This window comes from Sinocyclocheilus grahami, unplaced genomic scaffold (assembly GCF_001515645.1).
Source record: "Sinocyclocheilus grahami isolate Dianchi unplaced genomic scaffold, SAMN03320097.WGS_v1.1 scaffold1012.1, whole genome shotgun sequence".
Lineage (NCBI taxonomy): Eukaryota > Metazoa > Chordata > Actinopteri > Cypriniformes > Cyprinidae > Sinocyclocheilus > Sinocyclocheilus grahami.
The window spans coordinates 133271-154285 of NW_015506191.1; the positions used below are offsets into that span (position 1 = coordinate 133271).

At 35.3% G+C, this 21015-nt stretch overlaps 1 protein-coding gene across 1 annotated transcript in view; it reads right to left on the reverse strand.

Annotated features, from left to right (window-relative positions):
- LOC107565609 (cAMP-dependent protein kinase type I-beta regulatory subunit-like) overlaps window positions 1-21015 on the reverse strand; it is a 44429-nt gene that overhangs the window by 6362 nt on the left and 17052 nt on the right. Inside the window, exon 5 of the mRNA XM_016250869.1 lies at window positions 1191-1252. Coding sequence (XP_016106355.1) covers window positions 1191-1252 — 62 coding nt within the window. The remainder of the gene's footprint in view (window positions 1-1190; window positions 1253-21015) is intronic.

The window sequence follows — 21015 nt, forward strand, 5'->3', positions numbered from 1 at the left end:
AAAATTAAAAAGAAAAAATCCAGGGCAGTGGGCAGTGACTTTTTTATTTTTATTAACAGAAACTGATATATTTTAGAGTCTTGATATATTAATTAACTACAGTTAACTTTGTGACTCCAGAAAAAAATAAAAATAAAATTATGGGGCCCTATCATACACTCGGCACAAATAAGCGCCAGGCATGACGCAAGTGGTTTTTGCTATTTTCAGCCCGACGCAGTTATCAGCCCGACGCAGTTATCCTGCACCACGTTGTGTATTTGTGCGCCCATGGACGTGCTGGTCTGAAAACGAGGTGTGTTCAGGTGCATTGTTGGCGTGTTGCTATTTTGATGCACCAACTAAAACCTGGTCAATAGTCAAACGTCAATAGCGCAGTGTGTTTTTGTTATTTAAAGTAGTAATATGCGCCTATAGGCGGGTCCACAACGCGCATACACTCTGCTTATTACACACAGGGAAACATGCCAAATATTAAGAATTAAAGGATTACAATGTAAAATATTATTATTGTGTAGGCTACATAAATAAAAAAATGCCTACATGTCATAATGGATAGTCATTGCATGTATCAGAATCTAGGCTACCCATTTGCTCGCGCACGAGCAGCTCCGTTTCCTCTCTGAAGACGCGTTCAGTCTTTGCTCTCGCAAAATCAGGCCGTGTAAATAGCGAATCCGTCATGGCGCGAGCACAACTGGCTCTTAAAGGGAATGGGAGATGAGACTCTGATTGTTTTTTTTGCATGTTATGACCAAAACACACCCATTACTCATTAAGAGAATAGGGATAACCCTTTTAGACCATGCGCCGAACCGTCTTTCCCATCGTTAAACTAGCAAAAGTGGATTCAGACATGCCCTAAATGCACCTGCGCCTGAGACCATGCGCTTAGATCGTTAAAATAGGGCCCTATATATTTAATATAATTATATATATATATATATATATATATATATATATATATAGTATAAGTATATATTGTCATTGAGGGGAGAAAAAGTGATCTTGATTGTATGAAATTATTCTAGTATAATAAAACATTTTAACAGTGATTGTATTAATATTATAATAAATAAAATAAAATACTCACTAGCTGAACAAATTGTCTATGAGATTTCCTCACTAATATAGTGATGCAAACATGTGCTGTATGTATGATATAAAACTCATGGTTTTCCATACTGTACCTTGCTGGATTACTGTCTCCCCAGCGATGTGTGTGACCGGGAACATGGCATCAAATATGTCACTGGGGAAAAAAAGAGATATGTTAGATTAATCTCTCATTTAATCGTTGGAAATACAAAAACCCAAATTCAGAATTCAGTTCAACAGAATTCAGATCAAATGCGGCATGACCATGTCAACGCTACAGTATCACAAGCTTCTACCCACATTTTCACATATCCACAGAAACGCGCGTGTTTAACATACAAAAGACGGCAAACTAATAGTAAATGCTCATGCTCTGCTCTTTACGAGACACAAACCCTCAAACAAGAAACAAAACCGCACAGCCGTTCCTGTGTGAAAGCAAAGAGTGTCGTAAGTGTTACAAGTTTATGACCCTGATAATGCACTTCCATTCTTTGTGTTTCAGGAGCCACTGGTGTGTCAGTCATTACACATGACCCCTGACTCCATCCCACAATACACCTCTCCGGTTACTGCTGCCGGTTGTAGGCAGTGTTTATTCACTGCTGCTATTGTGCTGTCAGTACATCAGTAGTTGTATTTATGTTATGCTTGTATTTAGCTTTCATTTATTTTTATTTCAGGTTTACAAACTAATAGTAAATGCTCATGCTCTTTACGAGACACAAACCCTCAAACAAGAAACAAAACCGCACAGCCGTTCCTCTGTGAAAGCAAAGAGTGTCGTAAGTGTTACAAGTTTATGACCCTGATAATGCACTTCCATTCTTTGTGTTTCAGGAGCCACTGGTGTGTCAGTTATTACACATGACCCCTGACTCCATCCCACAATACACCTCTCCGGTTACTGCTGCCGGTTGTAGGCAGTGTTTATTCACTGCTGCTATTGTGCTGTCAGTGCATCAGTAGTTGTATTTATGTTATGCTTGTATTTAGCTTTCATTTATTTTTATTTCAGGTTTAGTTTTAGTAATTTTAGCACTTCAGCTTAAACCATTTCAATTAGTTGCTAAGGCAACATTTAGAATTTTCTGTTTTTTAAGCTTACGTTTTCACTTCATATTTATATATAATTCTTAGTTGGTATTTTAGTAATTTTGCTTTTCCCATTTTAATTAGTTTTTTAAAATATTTCTATTTAACTTTCATTTGCTTTTATTCCAGTTTTAGCTTTAATTTTAGCACTTCAGCTTAAATTATTTTATTTCAGCATGCAACATTTATAATTTTTATATTATATTTAAGTTTTTCAAGCTTACGTTTTTCATTTAATATTTATATTTTATTTCATTTTGGCTTTATTTTAAATAGCAAATAAATAAATAAAAGAATAATTTTGGTTTAATTTTAGTTTTAGTTAGCAATAAAAACACTGCAAGTCACACACAAAAGTGTATTAATTAATACAAGTATATAGTGAGCTTAGAAAACACTGGTAATAATGCAGCTAAGCCTAGCAAAACATGTAGAAACAGCGAGAAGTTGTTAAAATGAGTTCCTTTGAGTTCATACACATGAATACAAAAGTAATTGCACGCATTCTACTTCAGAGGAAGCTTTAATGCAATGATTAGAGGCGTTGAAGCTCATATTCCAGTCTTGAGAGCAAATAATGGAGCATCTGGTAGGTGGTCTTCAGTCACAGGCACTTGGTTTTAGAAGTTTACTGAGTGTAAAGGATGTTTATTTAAAAAGTTCCACCATGAGAGCTCTCATCAGCTGTCTGGCTGCGGGGAATCCCCAGCACTCGAACCCATTCACAGCCCCGCGGCATTACCAGATTACCATTTCAGTGGGAGATGATGATGATGGCTCCCTGGAGAACTGAACCACAGCTATTAAAGCGAGGTGAAGTGGTTAAAACAGAGCTGTGAGTAGCCATTAAAAGAACCAGGATGGTTAAACTCAAAGTGTGATGTCAGAGTTTGATGTCAGACGGAGGAAAGATCAGAGGAGAAGTCTTGAGGTAAAGGGAGGAGAAGGGGATTGAGAAGGTGGCTGGTGAGATCGGTCTTACATTTAAGAAAGGAGTGGGTGGGAGGTGCCTGAGAAGGACCGAAAGCTCTTGTAGCTCAACTAGTGGTGCAAGAGATGGCAAGGTTATAGGTTCAATTCCCCAAAGCGGTTCAAAGGTTTGGGTTCGGAAAGATTTAAAAAAAATTTTTTTTTATAAATTAGTAAATAATATTAAATATATAAAATAATATTTTTATTCAGCAAGGATGCATTCAATTGATCAAAAGTGGCAGCAGAGACATTTATGTTGTTACAAAAATATATATATTTCAAATAAATGCTGTTCTTTTGAACTTTCTATTCATCAAAGAATCCGGAAAAAGAATATGTATCACGGTTTCCACAAAAATATTAAGCAGCACAACTGTTTTCAACATTAATAATAATAAAATATGTGTCTTAAGCACCAAATCAGCATATTAGAATGATTTCTGAAGGATAAATTATATTTTAAAATATTTAAAAATGCAAAACAGTTCTTTTATATTGTAATAATATTTCACGACATTGAAATTTAGTACTGTATTTTTGTTCAAATAAATCTAGCCTTGATGAGCAAGAGGCTTTTTTCTCAAGAGAATCTTTTAATAACACGAAAAAAAAAATCTTACTGGTCCCAAACTGTTGAACAGTAGTTTATACATCCGATATCTGGACATCTATGTTTAAACATGTATAGAGATGGAATAATTCTAGTTTAAGTGGGAGATTGATGTAAACACAGATATCGAATACAAGACATGTTGTGTGAAAGCAAACGGGTGGGAGAAAAAAAATGGTCAAAAAAATCTGATCTATGCATTAAACCTGAGAGTCCAAATGCTGTCTTAAAGACAGCAAGCAAATATTTACTAACCAATTCTTGGTAGAAATTAAGGCATGAGTTGAAAGAAATAGGGGAAAAAGCACGAATGAATTTACTTTCAACTGCTTCTTCATTTTTATTCTTTCCAAGAACTGCACACACATTATTGTAGGATATCATACACAACAACCATTGTATTTCAGATGCTGGATATTTCAACCAGCAAAAACACCAACACTGACCATCTTCACCGGATATACAGTACCAGCACCAAAGCAGCACTAACCGGCATAAACCAGTCTTGACCAACATAAGCTGGTCTTTTGAGCAGGAGAAGGAATTAAAAACTGAGGAGGTAGATAGCAACATGAGAAGGAACAGGGGTTTCGTCTGAACCTGTCCATGAATGAGTGGGAGGAGGAAAAGTTGGTGGGTTTGAGTTATAAGAGTGAGAAAATATAAGCGTTAAAAAAACACATGGAGGGATTTAGAGAGAGACTGCGGGGTGTGTGTGTGGGGGGGGTGGGTGTATGGGATTCACCGCAGATTTGGGGTGGGATACACCGAAGAACGTGAGATGTGTCAGTGTGGATGCTGAAGTCACTATGAAGGATGAGTAGGGCACAGCCTTCTGGGAAAAGAATGAGTAAAATATTCACAGTACACATCCAAAAACCACAAACTGATAGAGTGAGTGACGTTCACTGCTGTCCATGAATCAGCGGCTGATCAGCTGCTGGGTGTGAGAGAAAATAGTGTGATAATGTACTGCCATGCTGTTTCATATTTTTTAACAGAATATAATACTTTTTTCATCAAAGACGCATTAAACGGATGAAAAGTAACTGTAAAATACATTTACAATGCTACAAAGTACGGCTGCACGACGAGCTGCGCAAAAAATCGCGCTAATATGAACGTGGTTTTGCGCAGCTCGTCAGTGAACAACGGCTCTGTGTAGTTAATGCTGCTCAATGTGAAAGCCCGCAGGTGATGGAGATTTACCACTGATTACAGAACCGGCTTTCTGACAAGATGCGCATTAAATATCGCATGCGATTTATCGTGCAGCCCTTCTACAAAGGGAATCCATTTTAAAACCTAAAACGTATTTAAGAAGAATAGTGTAAGCAGCACTACACACCCAAATGAAAACAACGCCACAACCGGTGTTTATCATAGCAAAGACAACATATCATATGAATTCCGTGATCGGAGGATGAAAGAGCTGGAGTTTATGGCAGTTATAAGACATCTCTAGCATTAATTCTGATCATGGCTTGTCTTGAAAAACAAAGACAGTTTAACGTTCGTCGTAGGAGAAATCTTATTGCAAGACTGTACAGCAAATCTTCTGACACTGCCAGGATTTCGTCGGAGGTAAAATTTGATCGCAACGCCCATTAATCGGCTGTCTGAACATGTCAAACCAACGATCAAAGATTACAGATTTTAGCCTAGGATTATAGGAATCTTTTAGGATTTTCAAAATTTGTCTCAGACGACCAAATCGTGGCCAAAATCGCACAGTGTGAGCTGGACTTTATTTGTTTAAAGTGTTTGCAAACCAAATGTTACTGCACTTTTGTTCATATAGCACTTTTAAATGAAAAAAGTGCACAATACACTACTTTTGAATTCATTATTGAATTTTGTGCATAATGCGATTAATCGCAGAAAAAATCATGCGATTAATCGCGATTAAAAATGTTAAAGTAAAAAACAGTTATATTAAATTGTAAAAAATATTTCACAATATTACCGTTTTTACTGTATATTGATCAAATAAATGCAGACTTGGTGACTTGGTGAAAAACTATATATTTCTATTTATCTGGCAAATATACATAAATATAATAATGTAAATATAAGTGCAGTCAGAATTTTGACTGATTTGTTCCTGTTTGCCCCTTATTCTGCTCAATAATCATAACTGGCTACCAATCACAACTTGTGTTGTTTTCATGCCATTCAGGGGCATTTATACTTTGTTGAAGATACAAAGCAGAGTATCATATAAAGGAAGATATAAGATGACACTGAGCGTCTGCACAGTGGTCTGTAAATGACTGTATTTGTGTGCGTACGTGTGACCGCAAAATCTAACGAGGCTCCTAAATCATCACCTCTTCTCTTCTTCTTTAATTGAACCTCACTCTTTCAAAGGGAAAGTGTTAAAAGCACCAACATTAGGTCTCCTTTATTTGTCCAGCACAAGCCTGAGCCTGCCTTACACTCGCAAACGTCAAGGAAAAACAGCTGAATGCAAAGGAACAAACTCTTTAGCCTTCAGACAATAAAAGCCAGCTGAGGTAAAGCATGTTCTGGAGCCCAATGACTTTCAAACAAAGTCATACAGGTTAGAAACAAAATCAAGGTGAGTAAAAGAAGACAAAATATAAATTTTTGGTGAACACTCTCTTTAACTCTTGAATGGCGTAACTTTCACTTAATCATCAGTGAAGTCACAGCAGAGAGTAACGTCTGGTTTAAAGCATTTGACTGTGACACATCTGAGTGTTCGTTTCATCTGCGAGTGGAAGCTGCAACATGCTGTGTGTTAAACAGATGACAGACTCACACACCTGTGTACTTTTATGAGATCAGTCCTGAGACACGCTATCTGCAAAACACAGCCTCTCAATAAGGACAGATGTTTACAAATGGGTCTCTGTGGCCACATACCAGTCCATAATCCATAAAAACACTTCCTCCAGTGAAAAAGTCCATCCCCTGTTGCCCTCTCAGATCAAAATCCACCAACATATTCGTTTAGAACAGTTTTGGACCGTTTTCACTTGTGCTTGATCCATGCATATTTCTCTCCTGATTCAGACAAGATGACTTTTTCACTGGAGAAAGCGAAATTATGGATATAGGAACGGAACTGTTTGACGGCACCCATTCACTTGTAGAGGCTTAAATGGTGAGAGTAGTGATGTAATGCAAAAATTTTCCAAATCTGTTTAGATAAAAGAAACAAACTCATCTATAAACCTGGATGACCTGAGAGTGAGAAAATTCTCAGCAAATTTTCATTTTTGTGTGAACTATTCCAGTTATTCATGGGCAAAACATAGAGGGTTAGTGTAACCGGACTCATTTTGTGGACTAAATAAATTATGTGACAAGAAATGCCGCATGGTATGACTAAATGAAGTTACATTTGAATACAAAAAAAAAATGCATTTCATGACACAATGGGTGTATCTTGCCTTTTAGTTAATGTCTTGTATACTCACCAAGGCTGCATTTATTTGATCAAAAATACTGTAAAACAGTAATATTGTTCACTACATTCATCACTGGGCTGTGCAATATTTTTGTGATTTTTTTTTCCAGAATTCTTCAAAAGGTATCTCTAAAAGATATTTCAAGAAGTTCAAGATATGAATGTCTTTACTGTCACTTTTGATCAATTTATCACAGTCTTGCTGAATAAAAGCATTAAATTACTATACACACACACACACACACACTGCCGTTCAAAAGTTTGGGATCAGCACGATTTGTAATGTTTTTAATGGAGTCTCTTATGCTCATCAACGCTGCATTTATTTGATAAAAAAAAAAAAAAACAGTAATATTGTGTAATATTATTGCAAATTCTAATAGTGGTTTCCTATTTGAATATACTTTACAATATAATTTATTTCTGTGACGCAGCACTGAATTTTCAGAATCATTACTCCAGTCTTCAGTGTCACATGATCCTTCAGAATTCATACTAATATGATGATTTATTATCAGTGTTGAAACTGTTGTGTTTCTTAATATTTTTATGGAACCTGTGATACTTTTTTTTATCTTTGATGAATAAAAAGTTAAAAAGACCAGCATTTATTCATAGGAACAGATTATATTTTAAAGCATATTAAAATAGAAAACTGTTATTTTAAATTGCAATAATATTTCACAAAATTACAGTTTTTTTCTGTATTTTTGATCAAATACAGTGGATACAGCCTTGATGAGCATAATAAATGTTTATAAAATACATAAAAAATCTTACTGATCCCAAACTTTTGAACGGCAGTTTATGTACATTTCCACTGACGATGCAATCGGCTTTTGTTTTGTAGCTTGTTTTTGTGCCACATAATTCCTTCATTCCACATAATTTGTCCGGTTATACTTGGCATTCTATAGAAACAGCTCTACAATGCTCATGGACAAAATGCCAAAGCTCCCTCTAAGTGTGCGAAACTATTTACAAAGTGCTGACCTTGTTTGACAAGCGATGGCATCTGTAACAGAGAGGAAGGGACAAAGTCAGACTGATAAAGCCTCATTAACAACTTTACCAGGGATAATCAGTGATTTCACTGTATCGGTATCACTGTAGGGTGGAAAAAAGCACACCCACTAACATAAACTATATAAACGCGCACACACATGCTCTTATCACTCATGAGCAGCAGACGTGCAGATCTGTTTATCCACACTGCACAGGGTTGCTATGAGGCAGGGAAAACCCACATGGCCACGAGCTACATGTTTTTATGTGTAACATTGCAGCTGTTTTGAACGCACTTCTTCCTTTGGGATCCATCCGTCTGTCTGAGCTCGGAGTATGCAGTCTGTCTGTCTAGTCTATACGTCTGTCTGTCTCCCTGTTTGTCTTCAGTGATGGATGGATTCATTTACAGTGACACCAACACTGAAATCAAGCCAAAGAAGTAAATCTCAAATGAGATTTAATGCCAGACTGTCAAAAACGCCACTTAACTGTCATTTAATCAAGTGTAATTAATGAATATTTATAGTGTTGATGACTCAAGCATCAGTACAGTACAACCTTCACACTGAGGTTCAATGCAGCTCCAGTGAATTCTCATCCTGTACGAATTACGAAACACACCACTCAGACAATAGAAAAAACACCTCACACATCGAGGAAAAGCAGCTGAAGGAGACTTTAAAGGGGTCATATGATGTGATTTCAATTTTTCCTTTCTCTTTGAAGTGTTACACACTGAAAAAAACGTTTCATTCATCCAATTAAAACAATTTAGGGTAATGATTCACATGTATATTTTTTTTTATTTGAGCCAATGAAATGATTTTTCATTGGCTCAATTTAAAAAAAATAGATGTGAATCATTACCCTAAATTTTTTTAATTGGATGGATGAATGAAAATTGTTTTTCAGTGCAAGCTCTTGGTGCATAAAGAAGATCTGTAAAGTTGCAAAGACTAAAGTCTCAAATCCAAAGAGATATTCTTTATAAAAGTTAAGAGTCAACCACGCCTACCTAAAACAGCTCATTCTAACACGCCCCCACATGTCTACGTCACTATGTGGGAAGATTTGCATAACGCCGCCCAAATGTTCACGCAAAGAAAGAAGGCGTAACTTTTATTCTCGCTGTAGTATTGTTGTTGCTGCCGCCATGTCGTGAAGGCGCTGTGTGTTTCTTTGTGAAAGCGAAACTACTTTGTTTGGCCTTCCAAAAGAGGACGATATCTGCTTCATCATGCCTGGAGCTGATCTGTGCTGGTTGCTGAGAAAATACTACAACTTTGCGCTGTGGATTGCTGGATTGGCTTTCACCGTGGACGAAGCGGAGTCCAGCCCGGGGTCGTCACATGTGGCAAGCCTGCCGGCCGTTCCTCACTCAGGCCCGCCGTGTGAAACTACTTTGTTTGGTCTTCCAAAAGAGGACACGACTAGAAATCAGTGGTTACGTTGTATTTACAACACTGTTCCAGAACAGTTCAATCCAAATATTCAGATGTGTGCAGCACATTTTATGGAGGACTGTTTCCTGATCCTGGTAAAGTAGACTACAATGCCGGCTGTTCTGACTCACAGACTGTAAGTAAGTTTTTTATATTTAAAGAATCTGCCACTGACGATTCAAACGTGAGTTTTGAGCAGTGTAGAGTAGCACTTGTTGTTTGTCATTTCTTCGATCACAAATGCAGACATGGTTTTATGTTTACGCGGCGCAACGAAACACGAAAAAAAGACAGTATAAGTCATTACAATATGCAATTATGTCCCCACTGGATGCAACAAATGCCTCGTTTATAATGGGTTTGAATGTTTTTGTCTCGTCGCTCCGGCCGGACAGGGCATCACAATAATGGTAAAGGGCGTAACATTTCCGTCACACGCTTGAGGTATTCGGCTAATCACAATGCACTGGATAGCTGGCCAATCAGAGCACACCTCGGTTTTCAGACCGATGAGCTTTGTAAAAATCGACACGTTTCAGAAAGGCGGGGCATAAAGGAGAAACAATAATGTACAGTATGTGGAAAATAATGTGTTTTTTGAACCTTAAACCGCATAAACACATTTCATTACACCAAATACACAAAATAATGTTATTTTTAGCAACATCATATGACCCCTTTAAGGCAGGAAAAAGAAAGAATGCAGGAATGTTTGGGAGGGTGGAAAGACAGCAGAACAACAGGAGGAAACCAGAGGAAAAGAGAGACAGACTGAGACAGAAGGAAGGAGAAACAATGGTCATAATTGTCAGTTTAACACAGTTGAATCCACTGTTAAGCTTCACCATACAAAGGAAAAATCATGTTACCAATGAGATTAAAAGGAGAGCAAATGTCTTTATTCTCTTGACTCTTCATCTCCTGAGGGAAAAACTATAAATCTGTCTCCACTAGTCTTTCAGAAGAGATCATAACAATGCAAATCTGCAATCAAATGCCAGAGATCTCAATATGAACGCAAATGTTTCTCATCAAATTCTTCCAACACAAAATGATCTGAGCTGCTATGCACATTCATTTTATATCTTTCAAAGGTTTGGGGACAGTAAGATTATTCATTTGTTTAGTTATTTAAAGAAATTAATACATTCTGCAAGGATGCATGAAATTGTTCAAAAGTGACAATAAAGGCATTTATAATGCTACAAAAGATTTCTATTTCTAATAAACGCTGCTCAAAAGAATCCAGAAAAAAATGGGATTTCATAAAAATTATATGAAGCAGCACAACTGTTTTGAACAATGATAATAATAAGAAAAGTTTCTTGAGCAGTAAATCAGAATATTGGAATGATTTCTGAAGGATCGTGTGACACTGAAGACTGGAGTGATGATGCTGAAAATTCAGCTTTAACCACAGGAATAAATTACACTTTAATATATATTCAAATAGAAAAGAGTTATTTTAAATTGCAATAATATTTCACAATATTTTAATAATTTCAAAACATCTTAAGGACCCCAAACTGTTGAGTGATACTCTCACTGTATTGTGTGTCAGCATTTGATTGCTTTTTGCCTATTTTTTTACTCCTGAGGAATTTTAAAAGACAAATTTGAGACAATGTTGACAAAGCCCACATTAATTCTCCAGAGCTATGAAAGATCAACATGTGAGCAATGTGATTTCCTTCCAGTTCAGTATGATATTGCAAAATGGAGAAATTAGATCAATAGCGTCTGCGTATCCTTACATATTTGGCAACCATTATCAAGTTAAAAAGTTACAGATTATGACATTGTCAAAAAAAGGTCAAATCAACGGACAGAGGAAATCCAGCAAATAAAAGTCTTCCCACATTTCTCTTCTATGTCAATTATGTCTTTGATACAGCAGATTTACAGAAGCGATTTTGAAGCATACTTTTTTTTCGGAAGCACACATTTCTACTTTTTGGGGTTTGAACCGACAGCATCTGGATTAGCTCAGATCTTTAACCACAAAGTCACTGTTTCCCTCAGTCCCCTCTCTTCCAAGTTATTGTTTCACTTTCTCTGGCTCGTTTAAGAACAAGTGTCTAAAAATAAGTGAATTAGGGTTGGGCCGATAGACGACAGCCGTCACGATGTTAAGCTGACATCGTGATTCCTTCCCCCCACCCCCTCTCCTGCAATCCGCCGCATCCCAGTTCCGTGTTCGGAAAGGAAATGAAGTGTACTACGGAAACCCTAAAGGGAATAAATAGCATTTTTATATATTTATTATATATTATATTATTATATATTTATTAACAAAATAAAATATAAATATAAATGTATAAATAAGAAAATAAATATATAACTGAATAAATCAACATGTAAATAAAACTATATAACTAAAAAGTATAAATAAATAAATAAAACAAGTTAATAATTTAAAAACTAACTAAATCACTTTATAAATAAATATATATGTAAATGAATTTAAATTTATTAAAACAAGTAAAATAATAACAAAGAATAATAAATAATGCACTTGTTGCTGAAAATAACACGATTAAAAAACATTCATTTATAAATAAATAAATGAAAACGTAAATCACTGATTAACTAGCTGCATAAACAAATGCATAAATAAATATAATTTTTAAATATCAATATATAAATACATTTATCAATAAATAATGAATAACTAAATAAATGATTAAATGTATACATAAAAGCATAAACATATAAATCGATAAATACGTAAATGAGCATTTAAAAAAATAAGTAAATAACTAAATAAATCAATAATGCTTTAATTATTGCTGAAATTAAATCAATAAGATCATTAAATCAAATTGAAAAAGGTTAGAGAAAAACATACTGCGCCATGGTACAACAGTAATACCCATTCTCTCAAGAAAAAAACTCGTAGTCTTGAGCGCAAATGGAGAAAAACTAACTTGGAAGTTTTTAAAATAAATGAATACATTAATTTATAAATAAATAAAAAATAAATATAAATGTATAAACATTTAAATAAACAAATAATTAATAGGTAAATAGTTTATGAGTAAAATTAGCTATTTAAAATAACTATGTAAAATAACAAATAAAAACATTCATAAATAAATAATAAATAATTTATTTATTTATTATTTAATGCTATGTTTACCTGACATGTACAAAAAAATGTATAACATTTTTTATTTTAATTTAAGGCAATACTCCCTTTAAATGTATGTAAAATATGTGTGTGTGTGTGTGTGTGTGTGTGTATATATATCTATGGCCAACTGTACAGAGTTATTAGTTGATTATACACTTTAGCCTTGCATATGTATTTCTTAGATTTTTTTCCCCCTTCAGATATGTTCACCGATACAGCTGTAGTGAATTCCAGAGGGATGGCAGGGACCGGGGTGGGTGGTAACGGGTCAGGTCAGGGAGCCCAAACGGGCCAAAACAGCCCATTAAACACTCTCGCTACGAAGACATGAGTGTGAGGACAGAAAAAGAGGAATATAAAAGAATGCAAACAGGACGAATGTGGAGAGAGAGAGAGAGACAAAGAGAGAGAGCTGCTTCTTGTGGCGATTGACCTCATTAGCAGAAACTCCCTTTGTGACAGCACAAAGCTATGCTAAATATTGACCACACACAGACTCGCACTTTACAACAGCTCTAGTGACACTCGCGGGGTAAAACTGCCACAGTAATTCTGCACGGGAAGAATGACGAGTGAAACTTCCAGCTGGGGACAGCCTTCATTGCACAAACACACACACACACACACACACACACACACACACACACTCGCTGTGTAACTGCCAAGACAAACATCCTCGGGCCAAGTCAGTTAAGGCTATTCATTAGCCAGCCACTTTTCCTCCTTCTTCCTGGTGAGAGTGTGTGTTTGTACGAGTGTGCTTACGACATCGCCGCAGCCAGAGCAAACACACCTGTGTGGAAGCTGTCAAGTGCCTCCCAAAAGTGGCCCACATCACAGCCAAACATCGCAGCTTCCTGTGGGCCAGAGTTTAACAGCTCACAACAACATAACAGCTTGAAATTATACAGTGTTGATAAGCGTATAGGATTGATATAACGTCATGCACTCATTTGCTCCGCTCTGCTATCTGGCACTAAATGAACCGGGTCCGATTGTGGATCATCTGGAGTCACGGACATCTGAGTTAAAGAAACAGCATCTCTTACAGGATGGAGAGTGAAACTGCAGTCTTCTGTTCTAGTACACTACTGTTCAAAAGTTTAAACATTTATACTTGCATTCAGCAGGAATGCATTAAATTGGCAGTAAAGGCATTTCTAATGTTGCAAAACAAGCTTATTTCAAATAAATGCTGTTCATTTGAACTTTGTTATTCATCAAAAAATACAGATTTTTTTATCATGGTTTGCAGAAAATATGAAGCCGGATGACTGTTTTCAACATTGATAATAATCGGAAATGTTTCTTGAGCACAAAATCAGCATATTAGAATGATTTCTGAAGGATCATGTGACACTGAAGACTGGAGTAAAGATGCTGAAAATTCAGCTTTGATCATAGGAATAAATTATGTTTTAAATTATATTCATGTGGAAAATAGACATTTTATATATAACGTCATGCACTCATTTGCTCCGCTCTGCTATCTGGCACTAAATGAACCGGGTCCGATTGTGGATCATCTGGAGTCACGGACATCTGAGTTAAAGAAACAGCATCTCTTACAGGATGGAGAGTGAAACTGCAGTCTTCTGTTCTAGTACACTACTGTTCAAAAGCATTGCATTCAGCAGGAATGGATTAAATTGGCAGTAAAGGCATTTATAATGTTGCAAAACAAGCTTATTTCAAATAAATGCTGTTCATTTGAACTTTGTTATTCATCAAAAAATACAGATTTTTTTATCATGGTTTGCAGAAAATATGAAGCAGGATGACTGTTTTCAACATTGATAAAAATCAGAAATGTTTCTTGAGCACAAAATCAGCATATTAGAATGATTTCTGAAGGATCATGTGACACTGAAGACTGGAGTAAAGATGCTGAAAATTCAGCTTTGATCATAGGAATAAATTATGTTTTAAATTATATTCATGTGGAAAATAGACATTTTAAATTGTAATAATATTTCAGTTTTTTTCTGTATTTCTGTGAAATGTAGCGAATTTATTGTGAAATAAAATGTGAAATTAAAAATTTTTATAAAATGTATTTTAATCAAACACGTATCACTTCCATCAGTATTAATCAAAACAACCTTGTAGCTCCATAGCAACGTGTTAAAGTCACTCACAATACCTTAGCAACCATTCAAAACATGACGGCGAATTTCAGAAAAATTGCACAATGGGCAGCGTTGTTTTTGTTCAAAATTCAGTTTCGGTAATTGAAATGAAGCTGAAATAAAATTTTAGATGAAGGTAAACTTAAAATTACATGAAAATCAGAAGTGAATAAATGTGTTCAAGAGCTAAAATTCAATATTTCAGTTTTTTTCTGTATTTCTGTGAAATGTAGCGAATTTTTTGTGAAATAAAATGTGAAATTAAAATTTTTTATAAAATGTATTTTAATCAAACACGTATCACTTCCATCAGTATTAATCAAAACAACCTAGTAGCTCCATAGCAACGTGTTAAAGTCACTCACAATACCTTAGCAACCATTCAAAACATGACGGCGAATTTCAGAAAAATTGCACAATGGGCAGCGTTGTTTTTGTTCAAAATTCAGTTTCGGTAATTGAAATGAAGCTGAAATAAAATTTTAGATGAAGGTAAACTTAAAATTACATGAAAATCAGAAGTGAATAAATGTGTTCAAGAGCTAAAATTACTCAAATAAATAAATACATATAAAATAAAAACCTAAATAGAAATATTTAAAAAACTAATAAAAATAACAAATACACACAAAAATTACTAAAACAAATTTAAAATCAAAATATAAAAATAAAAGCTCATTTAAAATATTATAAAAAAATTATAATAGTATATAATTCTAAAAGAACACTTTGTAAATCTACCTCGATGTAGCTGAAAGCATCATCAAACTAACTTAAATATTTCATAAACAAGCACACATATGTGACCCTGGAGCACAAAAGCAGTCATAAGTAGTGCAGGTTTATTTGTAGCAATAGTCAAAAGTATGTTGTATGGGTCAAAATTATTGATTTTTCTTTCATGCCAAAAATCATTAGGATATTAAGTAAATATCATGTTCCATGAAGATATTTTGTACATTTCCTACTGTAAATATATCAAAACGTAATTTTTGATTAGTAATATGCATTGTTAAGAACTTAATTTGGACAACTTTAAAGGCGATTTTCTCAATATTTTTTTTTTTTTTTTTGCACCCTCAGATTCCAGATCTTCAAATAGTTGTATCTCGGCCAAATATTGTTCTATCCTAACAAACCATACATCAATTGAAAGCTTATTTATTCAGCTTATTTTAAAAATCTGACACTTAAGACTGGTTTTGTGGTCCAGGGTCACAAATAAAAGGCTAAGTGCAGAGGTTTGTGAATTCATGTCATTTACAGAGTGCTCTGTATAATTCTTAGATGCAGTGTATAACTAAATCAACTGGGAAAGTGGAGTGTCATGTAAATGCTGTTGAATAATGAGCAAAATGGCCTACGATGAATGCTTAGACCACATACGTTCATAAAGAGCGGCTCTCGTTCTCGGTTTATCTCTGGCTCTTCTGAAGAATGCATCATTTGAGCTCATATCTGAAGGAAACGGACAGCCACCTGGTGTGGGAGCATTTGAGCAGATTATGAGGCAGATCTAAGAGTCAAAAGGTGTCCTCCATTAGCCTGAGCTCTGAAGCTGTGATTCGGGGTTCATCTGATACAGCCGCAGCGTTACGTCACCCGCAAACTTCCTCTGCTCCCCATTTCCTTTGCCTAAAACAGACTGGGACAAAATAAACTGGCCTTACAAGACCTCTGCTGCGTGTGTGGCCTATCAGGTAGACTATGAGCTGTGCTATTTAAAAACACTCGAAACCAAAAGGTTGATGACTTCAGTTTATACTTCAGTTTTATGTGCGGTTTTAACTAATAGGTTGTTAGAAACAGAAAAGATTGGATGTGATTCAGAAATGACTATTTAGCTATACTGAGAAGTTCATTAATGATCTGATGCACTTTGTTGTTTCCAAAGATGTTCACTGTCCATCAGCACTGGGATATGAGTGCAAAGGCCAGAGGCTGCTGGGTCAAGGGTCAAGGGTCAAAGGCCAGAAGGGTCATTACGCACTGCTTAATTGGTGGATTACCCCAGCTGCATGCTCTACTTTATGTGAACACAAGGACACACACACACACACACATTAAAAAAAAACTAGCACTGGCTTAACTAAATCTGTCTGCAGAAAAATTTAAAAAATAAACATTTAACTGCTTCAGTAATAATATTAAACAAAATATATCAATATATATTTTTATATATATATAACTTAATTCATTCATTCATTAAAATGTTTTAATTACTACTAATGTTAAAAACAGTGTAATGTTGCTGCTTAATATTCTTTTGGAAACTGTGATATTTTTTTTTCAGGATTCTTTGATAAATAGGTAAATAAGTTCAAAAGGACATAATTTATTTGAAATAGAAATCATTTGTAACATTATATATGTATTTACTGTTACTTTTGATCAATTTAATGTATCCTAGCTCTATAAAAGTATTAATTTCTTTTAAAAAATTCCTGATCCCACACTTTTGAATGCTAGTGTAATTTCAGTGCATGTTAGGAAGTGAATCAGCTCATGTACGTTCACAGTAGGCGCGTTTCCATTACAGATTTGCGCAAAACTTTGGCGATATTTTCTGAATGTCGATAAAAAAGTATTGCGAAATGACGGCGTTTCCATTAACCAATGTTATGCGGCTAAAACGTAACCTTTTGCCTCTCGCGATAAGTCATGGCAACGGATTTTGGTGGGATTTTGACGGATTTTGGCTATATTTATTCAAAGGAGGCTTATGCGTGTATCTTTACAGAAGCAGCAAAGAGAGCCGCTTCAGAAACGTGCGTGGTGCGGCTGGAATAAACCATAGACTGTATAAAAACATAAACACAAGCACTGTAATCAGCTTCAGTGACCGTATCAGAGCCACACTGCACCGCAGACATGTGCAATGTAAATTGTCTAAGTATTAATAGTAGGGAAAGCCCCTTATACGGGAGCGTGGCCACTTATGAAGTGTTTCTTGGAGGTTATAGTACATTGAAGAATAATCATATGACTTTTTACATACGCCATGTGACCTGTAAATGCGAAAAAGCCGTTTCCATTGCAGTTTTACGAATTAATCCTTTTTCGCATTGCCTGAAAAACCACCTCATGCTAGCGTAAAAACTTTTTTGCGTTTTTGCGAAATCGACGCGTTTCCATTGCTTCAGACTGTGCATCTGCACTGCAGAGTGACTGCACTCACGGTTTACTGTCGACTGCTACAAGAACTTCGCTGAAAACCCAACACCATCCATGTGCTCGGGCAGGCTGCAGCATGCAGTTTCATGCGCTGATTTGATGGCTAAAGCTAGACACTGTAAATCAAAGTAACTGTGCCATGAGGAGGACAAATCTTTGCTCATACATAATGGAAACCTTTAGTTTTTATTTGGTAATTTACTGCTAGTACAAAATGCAATTATAAGAACTAACACAAGTACCAACAAGCCAACATGAACTAAAAATAATATCACTGCATGTTCATACGATTCCCAGCCAAAGTTAATAAGCAGCATATTATTAGTGGTGCTTGTTTAACTTGCTTGCACAACTTGTCCCGTACAAAATTGTTGCTAATAACAAAATACCTCAAATTGTGTGGCTTTTTAAGAAGAGATGTGGTCTTAATTTTCTAAACGATGCATGATTTTTGCCTGATGGAGGAAAAACTGCAAAATAATTAATAAATTTACATTAAGGGAAGGGCCTGTCCCATATTTACAGATCAGAATATCATGAAGACTTATGGGTGAGCTCTTTTTAATTAAAGGGGTCATATGATGCTGCTAAAATAAATTAATTAAACAACTACTATAAGTATAGCCAATCTTACCCGCATACAGTAAAGTGATAAATACTTTAAAGCAAATCTCAACTGCATGATTGGTACTGTATAGTTAAAAAATGAAAAATATATTATTATTAAAAAATATATATATATTAAGCAGCACAACAGTTTCAACACTGATAATAAATCAGTATATTATTAGAATGATTTCTGAAGGATCATGTGACACTGAAGACTAGAGTAATGGTTGATGAAAATTCAACGCTGCGTCACAGAAATGAATTATATTTTAAAGTGTATTAAAATAGGCGATTCAAAACTGTAAAGCTTTTGCAAAATAAAGAAAACGGCTTTCCTTTCTGTGAACTTCGGAGCACGTTACAATGATCCAAACTCAGCACAATATTTTCTTTCGTGATATATTTTCGTGTATAGGCCTATATATTCCTTTTTATGTAGCCAATACAGTTTTATTTCATTTTCTCTGTTCACAGAAAAGCTGCAGGTGCGTGATGTGAACTTGTGTGAATCCGTGTTCTACACGATCATGCCATTTTTGCTGGTTTCAAACACACAAAAAGCTGCATATTACCTGCCATTAATTTCACTTAAATGTAGGCCTAATGCTATATTGGCGGTTCGTGACATATCCTCAGATAAACGAACTCTGGGCTGTAAAGCTTAGAAAACGGCTTTCCTTTCTGTGAACTTCGGAGCACGTTACAATGATCCAAACTCAGCACAATATTTTCTTTCGTGATATATTTTCGTGTATAGGCCTATATATTCCTTTTTATGTAGCCAATACAGTTTTATTTCATTTTCTCTGTTCACAGAAAAGCTGCAGGTGCGTGATGTGAACTTGTGTGAATCCGTGTTCTACACGATCCTGCCATTTTTGCTGGTTTCAAACACACAAAAAGCTGCATATTACCTGCCATTAATTTCACTTAAATGTAGGCCTAATGCTATATTGGCGGTTCGTGACATATCCTCAGATAAACGAACTCTGGGGCATTGCCATAGCGACTTACCGTTACCTATGATGAATTTACAGCTGAGCACGGGCGTTTCACTGGTTGGATGCGTCAGCGTAGAGTGTAATGTGTGCACATCCAAAAACTTTGGGCAGGTGCTCGATCATATGAAACCCTTCACAGTCATCAAACGTTGTTTGCCTGACGAAGACCTTAGGGTCAAAACTTTGTGATTTTATCCATTTTTGAGTGTGCCGATTTTTGTTTATTGGATGCGTCAGCATCACATTTGCATTGGCCGTACTATACTGTCTAGGAGAAACAATAATGTACAGTATGTGGAAAATAATGCGTTTTTTGAAACTTAAACCGCATAAACACTTTTCATTACACCAAATATGCAAAATAATGTTCTTTTTAGCAGCATCATATGACCCATTTAATGATTTAAGAAGTCTATTATGCTCACCAAAGTTGCATTTATTTTAGTAAAAAAATACAGTTCACACAATAAAATAAATATATTTAAATATAATGTTTGATGAATTAAATATTAATATAATTTGACAACTGCTTTTTATTTGAATATATTTTAAAATGTAATTTACTCCTGTGATGGCAAAAATCACATGATCCTTCAGAAATCATTCTAATATGCTGATTTGGTGCTCAAGAAACATTATTTACATTATTATTAACAATGCTGAAAGAGTTGTGTTGTACATTTTTGTTGAAAAATATTATGTATTTTTTCTGGATTCTTTAAAGAGCAGAAAGTTAAAAAGAACAGTATTTATTTGAAATATATATTTTTTATAACATTATAAACGTCTTTGTTGTCACCTTTGGTTAATTCAGTGCATCCTTGCAGAATAGAATAGAATAGAATAGAATAGAATAGAATAAAGTCCCCAAACTTTTAAATGCCAGTGTATGTGAGCGGGCTTACCTAATCTATTGGAAGGGTTTCGTTTGAAAAGGCTCCTGAGGAGACTCTGAGCTTCTGAACTCAGAAACGGAGGCATTCCAAGCTTCGCCCTACAAAAAAGCAAAAAACAAACAAACAAACAAAAAAATCATATCAAGAATCAAGCCAGAGTTCAAATAGTCAGCAAATGAAAGATCATCCCTTTATTATTAAGATACACAATTGTAAGTGCCAGTCGTTGACCAATCAGATTGAAGAACATATTGTTATTCTAATGCTCTGTTATCCAATTAAGTGTCTTTTCTACATAATTTTTCAGCCTTTACATGCCAAACATGTCATGTCGGCCAGAAAATCAGTTCCTCTCTAAGTGAGCAGTTTTTTTTTAACCAGAATGAGCTGTAATGTGTATTAGATAGCCAGA